The following is a 20,018-nucleotide window of genomic DNA, read 5'->3' as shown; positions in this document are numbered from 1 at the left end:
CATATACTACATGATGAACTTCGACTGAGGATAGTCGAATCATCAGTCATCATTGGGCGGCCACCTTTTTCGCTTTATACCCTTGTCGTTATAAACATGTATGTTTTTCTTGCTTTTGCTATCTGTTTTAATTTGTACTTCTTCTGTGGTTTGAAAGATTTACCCTTTCATACAATATACTGATCGAATTTTCATGTAACGTCCGCCTCTTCGAACAATTTTGGAATGCATAGTGTATGGCACAGCATCATGTGGTTGTAGCGCGATGAAATAATAGCATAAACGTGAACATGGAATGCCAAACAGGGTATCAGTACGAAGATGTTTCCCCGAATGAAATCACGATGAAAGATGACCTATACCCGCAACACGTCTGCCGAGGCCTGCTTATGCATATGGAAAATATCTCACACCGATGTAACAAAGAGACTTGTCATATCCACTGAAGCCATGGCAGCCTCATGAAGGTCTGAATGATAGCGGAGATCGTTCGAAGGAGGGGAAATGAGAGTGCCCGCCGAGGTTCTGAATGTGAGCACGGGAAGTAGACAATGAAAAGGAAAATAAATGAAGTGTGAGATAGACAGGAGTGGGTGACTGAATCCCCTAAACGAACACGGGTGACTGGTTATTTTTCTTTTTCGAGCTATCGAATGGCTTAGTGACAGGCGGACCACCCGGGGTTCTCCCATTCGCCAGGGTTGTAGATCGGCCTTCCCCGGATAGTGACCGTGCACGAGACAAGGGCGGATGCTAGCACTGGCAATAATAGGGAGAAAGTCTTCTCTATTTTGTATACAACCTTGACTATTGCTTCTCCTAAACATCAAAGGTACTTGCATATCACTAATAAGTCGATTGGCGAGGCTGAAAACTCCCCTATATATTTACCTACACTTGCGAGATGAAACCTTTGTATTGACGTGGACGCATTTTTCATCTAGAGAAGATACCGGAAACTATCAATCTCGCGATCTGTCTTGTTCGATAGCTCATCCTGTAACTCAGCCCCCACAGTCATCTGCCCAGGCGAACCATACAGCCTGTCTCGTCGACGGTTCTCCCACTTGTAGTATGAATACAAGCACAGAAGGAAGAAAAGGCTCAAAATCAAGCCTGACATAGAAGCTTTGATGCCAGTCTATAGCAAACAATCATGGCGTTAGTTTCATATTTTTCAATGGAAATTCTAGCAGGAATCAGATGACCACTTACTGGGTATGATGGCTCCTCCGAGGCAAGGAAAAATTGAGGGCCCACGATATTTCCCACGCAATATGCGATAAAGAGTAATGAACTAACGACACTCTTCTTCGAAAATCCGGCCACATTAGACGTAATGATACTCAAAGACATAGGAAAATTGATCGCGTATACGACGGCTAACGTCAAGCCAACCATCCGCCCAACTTGATCATCGGGGTCAAGCTTCCAGATGAGGATTAGGCCTATAATAGAAATAATTGTGATGAGACACATTCCTAATATACGGGAGGATGGAATGAAGGTCACGGTAATCGAGGTAATCAGCAAAAACACGATCTGGGCGGCACCCTGGGGCATTTGCATAATAAGGGCCTTAAGATCAGTGAATCCGAACCCGGCGGTGATAATCGACGTAAACTAAGATAGTATAAGCTTTGAGCCCCAAGGACGATAAGGTGGATACTCACGCTTGTAAGACCACCGTTTGCTAGACTTGAGGAGAAAGAGTTCACAACCAAAAGCCACGTCTGGGGGTCTTTTAGGGCCTCAAGAGCCTGTGACCACTTGAACACGCCAGTATCCATGACTCCGGTTTTGTTCGTCAATGTTCGCTGCACAGCAATAGCACGCTCATTGGGTTTCAAAAATATGGCCTTGGTAGGCGAGTCCGGCAGCATGGCAAACAAGACCAGGCCATAACCTGAAGTGACGGCGCCGAGAATAAGGAACAAGAGTTTCCAGTGGGCAATTGCTGCCGTATTGATAGTCCCAATACCGTAGGCAATCAATCCACCAATGAGTACAGCAACGAAGTTTCCGAAGAACCAGGCAGATTGTCTGAAGCTTGTTAGTGAGTGTCAGGTCCACCGTGATTTGTAAGTCTTACCGTAGGGGCTGTTCCTCACGTTTATAAAACATTCCCGTAAGCAATGTGAAGCCCGGCGCAATTGCCGCCTCGCCTACCCCCAAGAAGAAACGGACGGCCATGAGCCCACTCCAATTAGAGCAAGCAGCATGACACATTAGGACCCCGCCCCAAAGGAAGCTGATATCGTCAGTCTCATCGTGGGCGCTACGGGTCGATCGTTCAATGAGGAAAAACATACACTGAGACTGCGATATATTTCCCAATGGGAAGTCGGACGACAATATATGAACTAGGCCTGTTGTCGGGTCAGTATTCGTGGTGAGAGGTAGATGAAATCTGAATACATACCAACTCCAAGCAAAATACCCAAAATAGAAGATTGCAGACGCCCATGAATATTCTGACCCGTGCATCTTCTACAGGTTCTTGTTAGCATATATTCCTTGGCCCACGGCTGTATAGGAATAAATACCAAATCTTCGCGTAAACCAAACAGGGTCGCCTGACTCAGAGCAAGCTTGTCGAGGAATTGGAGGAAATATGCGACTCCCATCAACGGGACCAGACTTCCTTGGATCAATCACCTACACATATAGATATAGTCTGCCGGAATACTCACATAAGATCGAGCTTCCACAGTACTTTCCGCTCCTCTTCAGGTGTTGATTGAATAGCGAGCACTTGGCCAAGATCGAGGTCCCGCCCAAGTGGCTCGCCCCCTTTCAAATCCTTCTCATCTAGGTTGGTATCGTAAGATTGCATCGCGAAAATGACACAAATGCAAGTCCACTAGACGAGGCACATAGTGCCTTCTTATTCAAAAGCCCACGAAGCCGGTATCGCTCTTGACTTCTTCGCCACAAAGCTCGATTCACTAGTCATAAAGCCCGGTGCTTTTCCGTGGTGGACCCTATTCCATATTGCAAGGGGAAGAAGGTCAAATTCCCTACCAATTAGAACATATGGTTTAGTTTTAGGTTGTTATCAGAATTTCCCCGCGATGTTGATCCCGGAGAACAGGCGAGCCTGCCAATCGGTAATCCATCTCGGCACCCCACAATACGTTGGCAGTCAATTAAAATCCCGGGGTTTCAATCAGCACGGAGCCGATCTGGGGGGACATCCACTTCCCCCTCAGCGGATGTTAAATACGGCAATTGACTTCGCCGTCAATGATCGGCGTCTGATATAGGGGAGGGGTCCAAGCGATGTTGTTATCTATGAGCGAGGCGTTCGAGATGCGCTACCTGCGGCCATCAAAAATAGTACTGTGGCCCATGGCGTTCATAGCAGAGACGTAGCTGTCGCAGATAGGCTTATTGGTTTTCATATCCTTATACACGGCATCCCTAGTCTATGCGTTAGCGAAGCGTATCACAACGGAAAATCGCTAATTATCTTACCATTTGTATTCAACTATGTAGCCAGTAGCCGTCCCAGCAGCCTCAAAGCGTTTGAGCACTTTCTCGGTGAATGGCTTCAGCGTCTTTACAGTCTCCCATCGAATATAGTATTTAACCGTCGTGGAGGCAGGAATTACATTCGGTCTATCTCCACCTCGCAATATAACCCCATGGATTCTTTTGCGTAGGCAGGATCTGCCGTCGCAACATTGAAATCTTTACAAAGGCAAGACACCATAGCATCTAGAGCATTGATGCCCTCCCACGGAGTACCCGAAGCATGCGCCGGTTTCTCAGTGAACGTCACCTCAACGTTGTCGTTTGCGAGATACTACCCCGCGTAGGAACTCGAGTCAATAACACCAGGAGCTCCAGAAAGCACCGGGAATAGATGGATCATGAAGCATGCATCCACGTCTTTGTATGCTCCCGCGTTGATGAGCAGGGGCTTTCTACCGCCACCCTCCTCGGCAGGAGTCCCTAGCAGCGGAACTGAGTATTCAATTTCATCCGAGTAGAGATGACCCATTGCCTCACAGGTAGGTGGAAAGGCCGCGACCGAATTTGTAGCCATCGAATTGTGTCCGGAAGGGCATTGTATTCTGCATTGAAAGCCATGGTACGTCCCCCCTCGCCACGGCTGTGATCACCTCGACCGTCGTCTCAATGCCACAAGCCTTTTTATGAACCTGGTATCCGGCCTCGAGTGACTCAAAAAAAAACGCAGATATTATCGTGGGCACTGTTTTCGTTGAATCCAAGCTCGGGGTTAGACCAGATCTATCGAATGTTAATAAAATCAAGGTGTGCCTGCCAGATATACTACACACCAGACATATCCCAAGGGGGTAGCTTGAAGGATTCCGCGGTGGAGAAGCAAGACCCGTCTCATTCTAATATGCAATCTACACAGCGCCCACTAAGATCCGTAAGTGGACCCCGTAAATAAACTTGCAGAATGGGCCTGAATAGGTCTTTGATCCAAAAAGATCCGCATTTCAACAATCTGCAGATCCGACTCGTCGCGGCCTTCCAAATCCAGGATGTTGAACTCGCGGACTCGGACCGCGAACTGGTCAGGGTCGGCGACGAATGTTGTCTCGGATGTCGCTTCAAACATGACCGTGCGCTTCATTTGGATGTTCCCCGCTAGCGGGGCATAGAGTTGTCCTTTTTGGGCGGTTTCTTCATCTGGGCCGGTCCTCTTGTACGATGTTTCGACAGGCCCTATGTCCCTCCCAAGATCAATATCCCAGGCGAGATGGACCTGATGATGGAATTTACAGATATGACGGCTGCGCACTTCCATGAGAGGAACTGCCTGGCTTGCGGCTGTTGGTGGATCGCTGCCGATGAGGATGGGAGCACTGGGTGTGAAGAAAGGGGTGATTTGATTTTCGGCGGGAGTGAGGCAGTCTAGCGCTGGTAGAAATCGTTGGAGAAATTTAAGACCCGGTGAAGCTGTGGGAGGGATGGACTCGTAGGGGCCATGGTGGATTGTGACGGTGCTTTCCATACTGCATCGACTACGAGAGAAGCTGTTTTGTTAGATCTAGATGATTTCCAACTGATTTTGATCAGTGATAGCATGTCATGGCGACGTAATATTGTCATTGAAGTAGTTACATCATGAAAACCAGCAAATCGTGGGTGTCGATAGACTGAATTAAATAATTATTGTGGCCAATGTAAATATGGCACACATGAACACCATATCGATTTGGCGGAATTTTGTATAGTGGTTTGGTTGAACCACATGTTATTCTACAGTCAGCAGGAATTGACAGCAGGACTGTTTGAATCTCGCGCTGGGATGCAGAAATCAGCATGCATCAGATTACCGATGCGCCGAAAAAGCTGCGCAAATCATTCGTTGAGCGAGCAAGATGGAATCATGAGATTCGGAATTCCAATGAGCGGAATGGGTTTGTTTTGGAAGACTTGCTGAGACGACTTTCTTGGCAAGAGCAAACGAAGCAGGTGTATAACGGTATCGATTACTCTCGAAAGGCTTCGCCATATGGGATCAGCAGAAAGCCGGCGGGAGAGTAAACAACCAAAGCCTGCGTGGTTGCGCCCCTGGGGGATTATTTAGACATGGAAAAATTCATGATCAACAGTCCGATCTCAGGACGGATGCATGCTGTTGGCAGTCGAGCGAGTAGATGGACGAATTCCGTGCTCAAAATTCGGCAGACTCTCCACAGACAGTGTATCCCAGCCCCTTAGTCCCCGTCGCGGCTCCCGTGGGGCTGCATGAGTGACATCCGATGTAATCTGGGTAGGATCCACGAAGCCAGGGTATTCTTCATGGTCGGAAGAAGTGGGTTGCGATCGAGAATTCTGCACAATATTGACCAGCTTCCCGAGCACACCAAACTCGAGCTTCAACTTGATACTGTAGACCATGGCTTTCAACGTGGTCTGCAGGTTGAAATACCCAATGTATTCCACAACGAGTAAACCAACATCGAGCAATATGATGACAAAATTGATAGCTAGCAATTCATACATGATTCGACACCGCCGTCGGTCCTTGTCTGGCATCATTCTGAGTAGCTTCACGGTCTCGGTGATGTAAATTCCTGATATAACAATCTCTTGGGCGCAGAACCAGGCCAGTTGCAACCGCTCCATGACATTGTATCCCCGATCAACTGGCGGAGTGGTAGCGTATGCGTTATAGAAGGTGAGAACGGTCGTTGGTATCAGGAGAAGTATCGCGTCGATGATGATCAGCCAAAGAACAAACCGAAGCAGTTTGTTGCTCTGGACGACCAAATGAAGCCGAGAGTATAGTACTACCGATTGGCCCGGGACCATGACATAGAAGCCAATGGTAGAGATAGTCAAAGAGAGCCATAATGGTGCTAGAGCAAAAAAGCCCAGCAGGTAGCCAATGGCGTGAGGGATTACTCCGAGGACTACCGAGAGCAGAAGCGTCCAAAAATAGAGTCCATGATAATGAGTAAAGGTCAAAAACAACAATATGAACAATTCCAGAGCGTTGTATAACGCGATGGACGTGAAGACAATCATCAATGTCCGCACTGCCACATTATAGTCATGTCCTCCACGGAGCGCGTCGGGAGAATTCGAGATGTTTGAAAAATCCGACATTTCTCTCATGGTCACCGACTCAATCAGCCTGGCTAGTTATTACATTCAATGGTGGAAAGACCGTAGAAAGGGTATTTCATGGCCTGCTTGGTGAGAATCCCGGTACACTGTGCTTGAATTGTACCAGATCCACAGCCATCGTAGTTGTGCTATTCCGAGCAACCCATTTGCGCCAATGGTGTCTATGCTGATTCCAAAGTATCGAGGGTTCCGGCTATTCGGGCAAAAATGGGGGGGGGGGGGGGGGGGGGGACTTCGGAAGGGATTGAATGGAGGATCTGATTGAATGGAGGATCTTATCGTCGCAAGTTCGTTTTTCGAAGGATGTGGAGGTCAATTTGGAGTTTCTTAGGACGAAGAGGTCAGAGACTCAAAGGAAGCAAAGCCAAACAGTATGTAATAAGGTGAGTGGAGAGGGCGAGAAGAAATCCCCAGCGTATTTGCCCTCGGATGCCAAGCTAGACCGAGAAAGGGAACCCTTGGGAACCGCCACACCGGAACTTTGGCCTTTTTTTTTTTTTTTTTTTTTCCATTTTTAGTTCTTTGGGGAAATGAATGTACAGGATCATCGCCCATTTCAAATTTCAAGGTATATTCTCGTATAACAGCCCTGGAGGGTTTACCTCAATTGCCGAACTTTCATGGCTGAGGCTGCAGTGGCTGCAGTACCCAGATACCGTCTAATATCCCCACATTTCTACACCTTTGAAAAGGGATGCAATTTCTATCTTCGCCATTTTACGCTAACCTCCGTATATGGTGGGGGAGTGGGTTCACTCACAATTGGCCAGTTCTGTGGAGAATGACCCGGAACAACCGTGTGTTCGCTTTCATCTATGACGGTCTTGGGCGCCCCCAAACCGTGTTGATCTCTCTATAACAGTTCAGTCGGCGTGGAAATGCTGGAAAACATGTCCATTATACGTCTTCGGCCCGTAGGATCTCCTGGGCGTCGCAGATCTGTTTGCACAGTCCATGATGAGCATCATCCGGACTTCCGCTATGGCTTTGTCTGAAAAAGGGACTTGTCATTCCTGCTACCACCCTGAAATATATTTCCGACCTTTGATCTTTCCGCTTTGCACTCAGCTTTAGAGCGAACTCTTTTAGGCCCAGAATGTCAATATTCTGCATTGGTCTTCTCGGGTCACAAGGTGGATCCCCATCGGCTTCAATCTTATCGACCTTCCGTAGACTGTTTTCCCTTTATGGAATATCGAAACAGCTAGTTTCTTGTGATACTAGCTGTCGACTTTATGTTTCAGCGACGTGTGATCGGTTAGTGAATTAGTGCAGTAAAGCTCGCTGCAGACACTTGGCGGAAATTTGATTGTTGGAGGTACTGGACTCTATGAGAAGTTGGAATTCTAGACTAACACCACGCATGTGATGCTAGGGACTAACATTCAAACCATAGTGTAATAAAGAACGGTGTTCCGAATCCCCTTGATTATACACACGCAGCCTTACCTTAACGTGCCACTAATGAATTAGCGTATCCTTCGGCCTGGGATCTGCATGTACAATCCCTGCAAATGTGACCTAATTAACGAAAATCTCCTGGCTTTGAATTGTCCATTCAGCCGTGTTCTGGATACAAAAAGAGGCATTTTCTTTTCAACATTGCAATCAAATCAACACTGTGCCTCTCCTAAGCATTGATGATTGAATACTGGGGGATGTGCATTTCCAACATATCATAAGCTCCCTATGGGTACCGCGTCATTTTAAGTGCCTTTGGTTGCTGCACTGCACAAGGGGCATTCCAGCTGATCGATGCGGGGCATCTCCAAAGTCATATATATATTTGACGTGTTGCTTGCCCCTCCACCAATTTCTTCAACTCTAGGCGAAAGGCCTCAACATGGAATCTACCGGTAAATACGATTTTATCATTGTAGGAGGTAATAATGCACCAGACACACATGCAGTCTCTCATGCTCACACTGGAACAGGTGGTCCATCTGGTTGTGCCCTGGCTGCAGGGCTGGCCAAATCAGCCCAAAGACCCCAAGTTCTACTTATTGAAGCTGGTGGGCGCAATGATGATAGATCTTTGCGGGTGGACGGAAAGCGCTGGACGACATTCATGCAGGAAAGCATGAATTGGGGGTACAAAACCATACCTCAGGAACATTGCAATGGGCGTGAGCTCGACTATTCCCGTGGTAAAGGCCTGGGAGGTGGCTCGGCAATCAACTTCGGGGTCTACGCTGTAGGCGCGCGGGACGACTACGATGAGTGGGCATCTATAGTGGACGAGGATACCTTTGGGTGGAAGGAGATGCAGACCCGCTTCAAAAATTTGGAGACCTTCAGTGGTGCTGTCACACTCTCGAAGGATCGGAAATATGCCAATGCGGTTGCTTCCGATCACGGCAATTCGGGTGCACTACACGTCGGGTATGCAGAGGATTGGGAAAGGGACTTGTCACTTTCGCTAGATGCATTCGAAGCGGCTGGACACAAGCTCAACCTGGATCACAACTCGGGTAACCCCATCGGCATGGCCGCCACTATCAACTCCGCTTGCAAGGGAAAGCGCACTACAGCTGTTGACTTGCTTTTGGATGCTCCCGATAATTTTGTGATTGTCACAGACAGCCCAGTACAGCGGGTTCTATTGCAGGGCAAAAAGGCTATTGGAGTAGAGACTCGGGGCAAGCAGTGTATGTTCCATTCTGAACGTTTCCTATTCACTTCATCTGATGTGGTTTACAGACTTCGCTTCCCGGGACGTGATTCTCTCTGCAGGTTCACTCGACACCCCGAAGATCTTAATGCATTCTGGAATCGGACCAGCTGCAGACCTCGAGAAGTTCAACATTCCAGTAGTCAACGATCTCGCCGTCGTTGGTCAGGGTCTCCGAGACCACTATTTTGTTCCTCTGATTTTTGCCCGTAACCCCGAGACAAATGACCGTAATTCATTCTTCCAAGACCCCGCCGCCATGGAAACTGCAATGAGACAGTGGGAAGACAACAACGCCGGCCTGTGGACCCGATACAGCTGCCAGATCGGGTCTGGCTGGTTCAAATCAGACCGCATCACCTCCTCACCCGAATTCAATGCACTTCCAGCATCCATCCAAGAATTCATGAACCGCGAAACCATCCCCCACTACGAGATGATTACCCACCTCCCCATTCATTTCATGCTGCCCGATATGTTCAAAGATTACAGCTATCTGGGTCTCGCAGCATTCATGATGAACGAACAGTCCCTTGGGGAAGTGCGCCTGCAGTCCTCCGATCCAAACGTCCCGCTACTGTTCAACCCGCGGTTCCTCGAGCATCCTTTCGATCGTCGTGCCTGTATCGAAATCTACCGACACTTGCTGGAAGTTAGTAGACAAGAGGCCTTTGCGAAGGACACTATCTCCACCCTCATCGGGCCCGCGTCTGATTCCGACGAGGACATCCTCCAGTTTTGGAAGGACTTCCTCTCTTCTAGCTGGCATATGACCGGCACAGTGAAGATGGGCAAGGCCGATGCCAGTGACGCTGCTGTTGACACGCATTTCCGCTTGCGGGGCATGGAGAACCTCCGCGTCGCTGATATGAGTGTCGTTCCTGTTCTCACTAACAACCACACCCAGGCTACTGCTTACGTGACTGGTGCTACTTGTGCTGAAGTTATTATCAAGGAATATGGCCTTGATGAACAGTAAAGAACAGATAGGATTTCAGGGTATCGAGAGGTCAAGGTCATTCACTAATCTTGATAGCCCAATGCTATTGCAATTTCAGTCTCTGTCATACCAAATTTTTCTTTCTCGGCCCATACTGTTGCATAAAGAGTTATAGCCACACACCATGACTGTTTGTCCGCTTCATGACATATATCCGCGGTGTAGTGTATACGAGAACAACTTCACTGAAAGTGACCGGGATTTGCCTTTGCCTGTGAGAACGGACATGTAACCACACCTCTCGCCTTAATTACCTCAATATCAGATTTCATCTCCTCCGCTCCGTGCTCCTTCTGTGGATCCGGCCCGATCGTCATCAAGTCGTATCCTCCTGGTTGATATCGGTCTCCTCGCGACCCAGGCACCTTTCCTCCCAGTGCTCTAACAAGCATCGCGCCGAGTCCCCATTTTGACGAGAAAGCCGGTTTAACATACCAAGGCTGCAGGGTTTTTCTTTGGAAGTTATATAGACGCGTTTCTTGGTTTGGCATCTCGTCCACTAGTTTAATGGACGAAGAGCGTGGAAGTGCAAGATATCGCAGGAATACCTTTCGTCCTTCTCTGATGAGGGCCAGTAAGAACCAAAGGACTGGGCCAGGGGACTCAAGACTGTAGAGGTCAGTAAATCAAAGTGACCTCCACAGTTGAATGTGAGGCAAAATTTACCAAAGGCTCGTTCTCATGACATCGTCCAAGTCATTACCCAGCATCTTCCGGACACTTGTTCTTATGAACCCAGGCAGCGATGACAATGCCGAATCAACGTAGACTCGGACGTATTGATCGTTCGTCACCGTGGGCTTTGCCACTTCCTCTTCATATTGGATTGTCCAGTCTCTCAATTCAATCGCAAATTGCAGGCCATCTTTCCATCCATCGGCTTTTGAAGGAAGCACATCAAAGGGGATACCCATGTCTTCCCCCAAGTTCTTGTGAAAGATGCCGAGAGCACATTTTTCAACGTCGGTAAGCTTGCGCCATTCTTCTCTGTCAACAACGTTCAGGATCTCAGCAAGACCGTCACCCAGAGTATGGAGGAGATCATTATCCGTGATTTTGTTGGCACGGCGATAACGAGCATGGCTAACGACGTCCCTGGTCAGCGAACAGAACAAGCTTCTTTACTTTTGTCTCGAAATGAAGGACACATGAGTTCGGGGGTGCATCGAACATACAGAAAATTCATTCTGGCCACAGCTGATGAATAGCGATCAGAATTCCTTGGTTTAGACTGCACCTCTCGCAAGAGGATTTCCGTATCAACAGCGCGCTTCCCCGAATTCCGCTTATTGTTTTGGCCTGTAACAGCGAAGAGTTTGGACATAGTCGGGATACCTCCAGCCTAAGAGGAATCCTTGAACTTAGCGGCATTCCCAACGGTGCTAATCGAACCGGCCACAACTCCCTGTCGTACCTTCAATAGAGCAAGTTTGCGAGCTTTAGCAAAAGCGTGTGGAAACTCGAGCTCCTGTAATTGGCTCAGGATAGCGTGTGCTTCTTTTCCTGTCATTTCCGACAAGGCCTTTTTGCCAGGTGCGAATGGGGCCTCAATATTTGCCATGCGGCGGTATCGAAGAATGGCAACCAATGCTATGTAGCTGATGAATGCAATGGCAATCGTCAACCGATGTTTGCTCCATAGGGTACAGAGCAAGCCATTGACGTCCGACATTCTGTCAACGGATACTTGAAGCGTTTGTTCTGTGTCACTGGTAAGCATTTGGTGCACAAGTAGAGTTTCCCATTTGCCAACTTGCCGTCTGAGGCTTGTATCTGGGGTGAGAATTATAGATTCCTTTGTCTTTGTGATTTCAGATGAAGAAAAAAAATTCAAGGTGAAGGAAGATATTTAGTATATATATCTTATGTGTGTCAAGGAAGAATACTCCTGAGTACCGAGGCTCCTGGTTATGGTGGATCACCAACCCAACAAAACGTAGCATGGTGGAATTCAGGAATGTGAGATATTAATGGGCTCTATGTTGTTGGGCTCGGAATTATCGAGCCAACTATGCTAAGAACGTTGGAAACTTCCAATGGGACCTCGGAGGCATCACGATGATAATGTAATCATTAGGGCTCCACCAGACACCTCCAGGGCTGCTGCAAGATTGGGGGCTACCCATGTACATAGTCAAACTAAATGAATTAAGTATCGTCATTGGCTATGCAACTAAACTATGCAACAGATATGAATGATACATTAAGACATATATTTCCCAGTTTTTATGTTACTTGCCAATCTCTAGTAGGGTTGTGTGATTGATCTTACTTGATTAACCTTGCATTAATTCATATTTCATTGTCATTCTTAGATAAATTTCGCATCAAGGCTGAGCGAAAGGCGATTTCGACATCAGATCTCCGGAAACCGGGCGCTCGACCTAAGATAGCCACCCCGCGAAGGAGTCCTAGCATTGATATTAGAAACGGACTTTCACATGAAACCAGTGCGAAAGCTCACCTATCAAGAAAGATTCAAGATCGAGTATGCAATGTGATGGTTGTTGAGGTAATGTGGAGACTGTGATATCTGTGAACCGTCAGTTCAAGTCTTTCTGGTAAATGAGAACAACTTACCAGTCTGCGGGTCGGAAAACGATGTGCGTTGAGTGCTCAAAAATCCAGATTCCAGCTCGGATTGACTGAGGCTCGGTGCTAAATTATTTACGGTAGGAAACAAACCAGATCCCTCCAAGTCCACACCTTGCTCTCTAAGATATCCTTCCACATCGCGGCAATCGAACCACTGGCCGCCGAATCCACAAAGCTGTAGATTACTCTGGGTCTGATGGACTGAATTCGAGTCCCCGAGAGTTCCAGGCATGGGTAGAGTACCGAGTATTCTTCGAGGGAGCCTCATCTTCGGGGGATAAATAGGGTTTCCTTTTTCGTCTTTCGTTGCATAATGCGTTCCAGCTCCCCCAATACAATAAAATGGTAGTGTAGAGATCTCCAGTGAACTGCCTCGTCCGGAACTGACCAGGTCTCTAAAGTAGGGGTGCATCTTTGCCCTATCCCTGAAACACGGGACAAGTCTGAATACTCGGAAGACTTCAAGCGGATCAGAGCGTGTATCATTAAATATCCGGAAGGCATGCTCCAGACTGGATCGTTTGAGTCTTCGAGTAAAGGAAGTTTCCAGGAATGAATATGAATCGGGGACATTGGCTCCGCCAAATTGATCGATGATTTGCACAACGGGATGGTCATGATCTAATCCAATATGTTCCTGTATGACACGCGGGGATCGACAAATGTCCCTCTCCCCGGTTTCTTGATACTGGTCGACCGCGGTTGCCGGGAACCTATCAGTGCATGTGGAGCTTGGTTCGACAATGACTTGGTGATCAGACATAGTATCATTAGGAAAACGGTCATCGCACTGGATATCCATGAGTGGTTGTGGAGTAGACTTCTTAGAAGTTTCTCTCAATGAAATGTCGTCGACGCTAGTTCCCTGGACAAAGTCCTCCGACGATGCCAGAAGACTTAGAATATTGTCAAAATGCTTGAGAAGGTCGCAATGGGTGTCTGATAGACTCGATTGAAGCGTGACTCTGTAATGTACAAGCGACTCTGTAATTTTTTGCATCTTATGTTCGAGGAAGGCCACTTGCTTTTGTGATTGTTGAAGGCTGGCTTCTTTTTTCAATCTATATGTTTTTTGAGCACGGCGGATTTGGCTTCGCCGATCCTGCGGGGGACATCAGAATGTATCATCCCTAATGTCTCTTATTAATTGCATCGAGACTAAATACCTCGGACAGTATGGCTTCGGGTGCATCGAGCCTGCGCCTTCCCGCACTCCTTGGCGGACGCTTTTGACCCATCGCTGGCTTGGTTGTCGGATCTGGCATGTTGATTCATCCGATATAGCGCCGTAGATCAAGCCGAGGGAGGTGTTATATTAGCACCAAAAAAGCTTTGTGTGAGGTGGCGTTGAGCAATATATTCTCGGTCCCTAGTTATCCGTTGAAAAGGCGAAGTGATAATGTAATCCGCCTCGGTCCCCACCAATGGCGCAGTTGAGACGGATAGGCCGGTTGGGTCAAATTGTTGGGGTTCCATTGGATAGCCTCTCTCGTTGTTGTTGAATAAAAAAAAAAGAATAAGAATAGAAAAAGTACTTGATACGACGGACAATGGAGATACACAGTCTTTCTTCCCGAGGTATTTCTGATGCAACCTGAACATCTAAATCTCGAGTCTACACAGATAGAATTATTCACATCATTCTAAATCTACTTTGTTAGGTTAGTAGGAAATGGCTAGCCTGCATGTCGTAGCTATCTGTGCATTTAAGAAAAGCTTGGAAATCATATCAGGCTATGTCATATACATACAACGGATTATAGTAGCTGATAGAAACAGGTAGGTAGGTATAAGCGCTTGGCCTCAAAGGATTGTGTCAGACAGCTTCATTGCAACGGGTGTGTTGAGACAAGGCCTAAAAACACAGAAGGATACGAGTATAGTAAGAATCATAGCTCACCCAAACCAGACAGCATGGAGCAGGTCAAAAATCCCAGATCGGACTAAAATATACTCAACAGGCATATATGAACCCGACACCAGGCAGCGAAAGCCCCTTGGGTACGCAGGTATGTATATCCGCAAGTTGTGACCAACCCGATTGAGCAAGGAAGCAGGTAGATCGAATTGAAGCGTGAAACAAATGCGAGAATAATAATGAATTTTCCCCCATCAATCTGCCACAATCGAGGCAGGAAATCTAAAAACACCACCGGTTCGCGAAGCCGAAATCAAGGGGATGGAATCACTCACTGCGCCGCACACCATTACGCAAAGGGTAAACATGACATAACAGTAAAGGAAAAAGACGCAGGAGATCCAGCCAAACAGGAGAGCTAAAAATATGACATGTGTCGTTAAGCATAACGTAACACCGAAGCTGAATAACGCACGATCAAAGAAAAGACACAGGCGCGGGTATCGAAAGGTGATCACAAAACACAGGCAATCAAGACGGCGATGAAAACGACATGGCGATTAGTTGACCATAGGAAGACCGTGGGTAACCTCCTGCTTGTTCACGCCGTCATTTCCATCCTGGTTGTCATCTGTGCGCACCCGCTTATTCTGCTGGAAGCTGTTGTTGTTCAGGAAGGCAGTGTCGTCAGGGTGTTTACGCATGCCCAGTGTGGCGGCAGCGATGCGGTTCAGAGAGTTCATGTCATCAGAAACAGAACTGGGGTGCTGGCCCTGGGGGCCGGGGGTGGGCACCGACCCCGATGGGCTAGAGTTCTGAACTCCGGCAGAGGCAAGCGCCATCTCGGTGGTGCGGGGCTGGCTCAAATCGATGTTGGCCGGCAGCTCGGGGACTTCACCCTGAGCTTCGAGGAGACGCGATTGCAAGTTGATGATGTACTCACGTAGCTGGTAGTTCTCGCCCACCAGGGACTTGACCTGTTCCTTGAGGGGGTCGATATTCTTAACCTCTTCCTCCAGCTTGCGGATGTAGGTTTCCTTGCGCTGGCGGAATGCGCGCTGTTATGATGATTAACGAAGTACTTTGTGCACGATATCAAAAGGACATACCTGGGCAGCACGGTTCTGGGCAGCACGCTTGGAAGTGGACAGCTCACGCTTCCCATAGCTCTTGGAGCCGCCGTCAGATGGTGGAGAACCCTGGGGTTGTGTGGGGGTTTGTGGAGCGCCGAGCATGGCACCAGAGATAGCAGGGTCAATGTTCGCCTGGTCACGGGGGCTAGCATTGTTAGGCTGCAGGTGCTGTTGCTGGCCTGGAGCACCCTGGGGCCGACCGCCCAGATGGTGTTGAGCAGCTAAAAGCTGGTCATGGAGGACTATAGAATTATGTATCAGTAATGGGTCACAATCACGTGCGACGCGCACCCCTAATCGCCCCGGTGAGATGAGGGACGTGATCGGGGTTGGGTAGTTTTCAGCCTCAAACCCCGCGCATCCACCAATCCCTCAAAAGGAGTGGCAATCAAACATCAGGAGCGCTGTGGACTACAATCACGTACCCTGATCCGCATGGTCCTACGGTCAAATGTTAGTATAAATCCATAGAAATAACAATTGTGACGCGGCAAGACTAGATGGAGACTCGACGCGTCAAAATGTCGAGCCCCGTTCCCAACACGCGGATAACACGACATGACTGCCTTGTATCCAAAGTATCGAGGAAGTACTCAACGCGGGACCTCATATAGATCTGATGACAAACGCGTTCAAGAAGGTATGCTTACCTGAGCAGAAGTTTGCATGCTTGGATGCGGCGCTGGCGCCAGGGCAGGCTGCATTGATTTAAGAAGAAAGGAGATTGTTGATGAAATTGGACAGTGACCTTGCACGGCACACTTAGTTTCCACAAGATTTGAGGGCAAAGAGAGCTGCTTTGCTGATAACGAAATACAGCCAAAATGAGGTAAGCAGTTACAGATCCGATGCTGTAAGCAAAATGATGCCCAGGTGGAGGAGGGGGATTACTTAAGGATTCTGAGTCAGAGGATTTGGGCGATCCTCGATTTATGTAAGGAGTTGGTAAGCGAAGGCTTCGCATTAGGCAGGCGGTGGGCTAGGCGGTAGCCTTTATATTGGAAATTATCCAGCATTCTATGCCGCCAAACTTATTTGATACTGCATAAGCTGGCTGTGACTGGGTTACACCACAATGTCATTATACTCGTCATCCCCTGCCAATCATATCCTGTCATTGACCCATGGACATATACATAAGTAGACCTATTGCTGACTGCATTCCGCCTGCATCCGGCCTCGGAACGGGTTTACTTATTCCCGTGAGTTAGTATTACGTCATACATATTGCTTCTCTCGACATTTCTGCCTGAGGCAACATATGTTTCACGAACAGGCAGCAGGAACTGGACAATCGTTCTATTCAATTGCGGACAAGTTAGAGGCATAAATCGTACCAATATTGATGATGACTATGTATCTGCACATCGCGTACTAAGTTAAAAATTCTATATTCCTGTGATCTCGTATCCATCCCTCAAAACACAGTCAGCCACTCATGTCCCTGCCCCTATATGCCGACTCTGTACAACTCTGGAGCACTACTGTTGCTTCTTCATGGTACTATTGCTAGGTTGGGCCTGAATAATCCCAGCTCCGATTTTGGCTGACTCGGTCCAGCCCCGCTGGTGCATCCAGAAACGGGCTGCCGGGTCTGCACCATGCAAGGACGTACGCCGAGCATCGTCTTCAAGAGCTGTGCGTGAGATACCAGTTGACTCAGCCGCGAGGGTGATATCATCCCCATCCTTCTCCTCATCAGCCTCGGCATTGATTGTAGACTCAAGATAGCGCTTGCGCATAAGGTAACGCTCAGCGCGCTCCCTGCGGGAATTGGGAGGCTCAATTCTGGCCATACCAGCCCGCACAGCATACCGCACGATAAGATACAGGTGCTCCGAAAAGAAGATTGTCAAAAGCAGAGCCCAGCCTTTGATATCTGTCGGCTCACCATTGGGCCCGTGCTGTGCGTTGCCACTGAACATGTACACTAGCGCAGCGCTGGTGATACTTCCGACCCAGGAGAGGAATCCCAGGCTATCGAGCCAGGGTCCAATCGTGTCAGTTCGTAATGGCACAGGTCTGCGGAACTCCATGCAGATCTTGAAGAAGTCTGATCGCAACTCGATCCAGTTGTTCACAAAGAATGAGACGGGGACAAGGGGCCATGTGGGTGAGAAAAGGGCCAAGTATCCAAATTGAATGCACATCTCACGGAGATCATCGGTCACATCGTACTCGGAAAGCTCGACCTCGTTACGCACACGCGTGAGGAACTGCACTTCCTCGGCCGGATCATCGAAAGACACGATGGGTCTTTCGGGCGATTCTTTGTCGCCGTTTCGGTCCATCTTTCCATTGCGCTCCCTGTTGTACTTTTTATATTTGCGGAGTGCATGCTGCTTGATATAGGGCACGATAGTCTCCATGGCGAAGCCAACGATCTGGGCAGTGACAGTGAAGTAAACAACCTGGTTTCGCAAGCGAGCAGGGTCGATCTGGAAGAGCGATTTCTTTACGACGGCATGTTCCTTTGACACGAATGGCCGAACTGTCAAGTGGAAGACATCGAGGTAGGGGACAATTCGGCTAGCAAACGGCACGTAGACGAAGGCCGTCAGGAAAATTGGCATGTAAGACGTGATGAAGTTGATAACAAAGACCTTTTGGGTCAATGCAAAATCATACGCATCCTTTGTCTCATGGTTCTCATAGTCATTAAGTTTCGTTGCGATAGACGTCAGAATAGCGCTCATGGTTGGCACAAGCGCTGATACAAGAATGGTTGGGATGAAAATCTAAAGGGTAAGCTTTGATAACAGAGAATGGGAATGGTCACCATACCAAATATGTCTTAAATGGACCATTGTAGAGCTCCGAGATGAAGATCTCGATGGCAAAACAAGTGGCAATGATAGCACCCAAACCAATTGCCGCAAGCAAGGCGAACGGGATTTGAAGTAGCTGCCGTTGCATGCGCTTAGTTGCCGGGAAGACGCCGCGCATCTCACCGGTACCCTCATCGCAAACCTCCTTTTCTGCCTTGAACTCTCGTCGTTTGGTCCGAACGGCTGAGACGTTCTTGGTCTCCCACCTGCAGCTCAGATCAACCTCCTGGCGCTTCCAGTATTCCACAAAGATGATGCACCAAAGACAATTGACCATGGTATAGATAATTGAATATCCGCCGAGGAGGAACCAACAGGAGAATCCAAAGACAGCTGGGAAAATCAAAAACCGGAAGTATGACTGCAGGAACGCGAAGTAAAATCCAACCTGCTATCCATGTTAGCCAGGCCAAAGGACAACAACCACTTAGTACACATACACTTTCTCCAAACTTGTTCCGGATCTGATCCAAGTCATCATCAGAGAGGAAAGTCTTTGAGCTCCAGTCTCGTATCCACTTTTTGTTTGTATCGACATCGTGAAGGGGGAAGATAGCGGTGACGTTCTTCCATTCGCCATGGTTGGGGGTGATAGCGGCACCGCCCTCTTCCTTGGGAAGTGTAATCATCTGGTTGATCACCCGTAGGCGCTCAGCCTCTGTCTGGGGCTCGGTCGAGTTGGAAGGTGTGGGCTCAGCATTGCGAATACCATATAGCCAGTCGCGTACACTGTGGAAATACAAAATCGAGATTAGTACAATGGCACTCGAACAACATCATCATCACTCACCGCGACCGGTAGACCGCCCGTTTCAGCCGCTTTTCCGAAGCTTTCACAAAAACAAGCAACGAAGACTCATCTCCCTGTCGTACCTCTACCTGTAGACCAGTTTGGGCCAGTGCTTGGAGCAGATTTTCTAGCTGCACAATTGCCTGCGATCGGTCTGCAATTATTAGAATATGCCCCGCCACATATTAGCGCTGGAGAGCTTTCTCCTTCACTCACCTACGTCGCCGAAGCTGTAACGGATAACATAGTCCACATGGAGATTATACTCCTGGACATTATCTGGAATCGTCGCCATCGCTGGGGTGTTGAAAGGAGAAAGAAAGTAGAACAGGCAAATCGAGATGATCTGCGGGTCGATGCCGTCACCTGGCGCTAAAGGGCTTAGGGGCGAAGCCATCAAGGATCAGACTGCATTTATGACCAAATCGGATGCCTTCTCTTTATTCGATTTCATGAATGAGGTGGGATTGAGATTCTTATAGTTGGATGTATTTAATTTTCATTTTCAAGTACAAAATTGAGCCA

General features: G+C 48.2%; 10 protein-coding genes across 10 annotated transcripts; 2 read left to right on the top strand and 8 right to left on the bottom strand.

Moving 5' to 3' along the window:
- Positions 1-940: 940 nt before the first annotated feature.
- N7447_001356 (uncharacterized protein) lies at positions 941-2,836 on the bottom strand (the record flags this gene model as incomplete). Its single annotated transcript, XM_057225632.1, has 8 exons — positions 941-1,141; positions 1,216-1,623; positions 1,674-2,043; positions 2,093-2,251; positions 2,313-2,369; positions 2,423-2,490; positions 2,547-2,640; positions 2,694-2,836. 8 exons carry the CDS (start codon positions 2,834-2,836, stop codon positions 941-943), a joined length of 1,500 nt encoding a protein of 499 aa, XP_057089648.1.
- A 481-nt stretch (positions 2,837-3,317) lies between these two features.
- N7447_001355 (Peptidase M20D amidohydrolase predicted) lies at positions 3,318-4,006 on the bottom strand (the record flags this gene model as incomplete). The annotated part of the gene is made up of 4 exons (XM_057225631.1): positions 3,318-3,423; positions 3,478-3,621; positions 3,645-3,808; positions 3,839-4,006. The coding sequence occupies 4 exons, from the start codon at positions 4,004-4,006 to the stop codon at positions 3,318-3,320; spliced, it is 582 nt and encodes a 193-aa protein (XP_057089647.1).
- Positions 4,007-4,010: 4 nt separating this feature from the next.
- On the bottom strand, positions 4,011-4,369 carry N7447_001354 (uncharacterized protein; the record flags this gene model as incomplete). Its single annotated transcript, XM_057225630.1, has 2 exons — positions 4,011-4,287; positions 4,308-4,369. 2 exons carry the CDS (start codon positions 4,367-4,369, stop codon positions 4,011-4,013), a joined length of 339 nt encoding a protein of 112 aa, XP_057089646.1.
- A 27-nt stretch (positions 4,370-4,396) lies between these two features.
- Positions 4,397-4,993, bottom strand: N7447_001353 (uncharacterized protein; the record flags this gene model as incomplete). Its single annotated transcript, XM_057225629.1, has 1 exon — positions 4,397-4,993. The coding sequence occupies one exon, from the start codon at positions 4,991-4,993 to the stop codon at positions 4,397-4,399; it is 597 nt and encodes a 198-aa protein (XP_057089645.1).
- Positions 4,994-5,304: 311 nt separating this feature from the next.
- N7447_001352 (uncharacterized protein) lies at positions 5,305-5,529 on the top strand (the record flags this gene model as incomplete). The annotated part of the gene is made up of 1 exon (XM_057225628.1): positions 5,305-5,529. The coding sequence occupies one exon, from the start codon at positions 5,305-5,307 to the stop codon at positions 5,527-5,529; it is 225 nt and encodes a 74-aa protein (XP_057089644.1).
- A 75-nt stretch (positions 5,530-5,604) lies between these two features.
- N7447_001351 (uncharacterized protein) lies at positions 5,605-6,597 on the bottom strand (the record flags this gene model as incomplete). The annotated part of the gene is made up of 1 exon (XM_057225627.1): positions 5,605-6,597. One exon carries the CDS (start codon positions 6,595-6,597, stop codon positions 5,605-5,607), a length of 993 nt encoding a protein of 330 aa, XP_057089643.1.
- Positions 6,598-8,461: 1,864 nt separating this feature from the next.
- On the top strand, positions 8,462-10,268 carry N7447_001350 (GMC family oxidoreductase; the record flags this gene model as incomplete). The annotated part of the gene is made up of 2 exons (XM_057225626.1): positions 8,462-9,266; positions 9,319-10,268. The coding sequence occupies 2 exons, from the start codon at positions 8,462-8,464 to the stop codon at positions 10,266-10,268; spliced, it is 1,755 nt and encodes a 584-aa protein (XP_057089642.1).
- A 203-nt stretch (positions 10,269-10,471) lies between these two features.
- N7447_001349 (bZIP transcription factor) lies at positions 10,472-14,149 on the bottom strand (the record flags this gene model as incomplete). The annotated part of the gene is made up of 6 exons (XM_057225625.1): positions 10,472-10,898; positions 10,956-11,372; positions 11,465-11,631; positions 11,704-11,990; positions 12,870-13,986; positions 14,051-14,149. 6 exons carry the CDS (start codon positions 14,147-14,149, stop codon positions 10,472-10,474), a joined length of 2,514 nt encoding a protein of 837 aa, XP_057089641.1.
- Positions 14,150-15,302: 1,153 nt separating this feature from the next.
- Positions 15,303-16,579, bottom strand: N7447_001348 (BZIP transcription factor; the record flags this gene model as incomplete). The annotated part of the gene is made up of 4 exons (XM_057225624.1): positions 15,303-15,800; positions 15,852-16,117; positions 16,301-16,316; positions 16,526-16,579. 4 exons carry the CDS (start codon positions 16,577-16,579, stop codon positions 15,303-15,305), a joined length of 834 nt encoding a protein of 277 aa, XP_057089640.1.
- Positions 16,580-17,356: 777 nt separating this feature from the next.
- Positions 17,357-19,788, bottom strand: N7447_001347 (anoctamin family protein; the record flags this gene model as incomplete). Its single annotated transcript, XM_057225623.1, has 5 exons — positions 17,357-18,613; positions 18,660-19,091; positions 19,144-19,432; positions 19,494-19,647; positions 19,710-19,788. The coding sequence occupies 5 exons, from the start codon at positions 19,786-19,788 to the stop codon at positions 17,357-17,359; spliced, it is 2,211 nt and encodes a 736-aa protein (XP_057089639.1).
- Between the last annotated feature and the right edge of the window lie 230 nt (positions 19,789-20,018).

The sequence above is a fragment of the Penicillium robsamsonii genome (assembly GCF_028829455.1).
Source record: "Penicillium robsamsonii strain IBT 29466 chromosome Unknown utg000001l_segment0_segment0, whole genome shotgun sequence".
In the NCBI taxonomy this organism is placed as follows: Eukaryota; Fungi; Ascomycota; class Eurotiomycetes; order Eurotiales; family Aspergillaceae; genus Penicillium; species Penicillium robsamsonii.
Note: the sequence above shows the minus strand (reverse complement) of the source record. Positions and strands in the feature narration are given on the sequence as shown.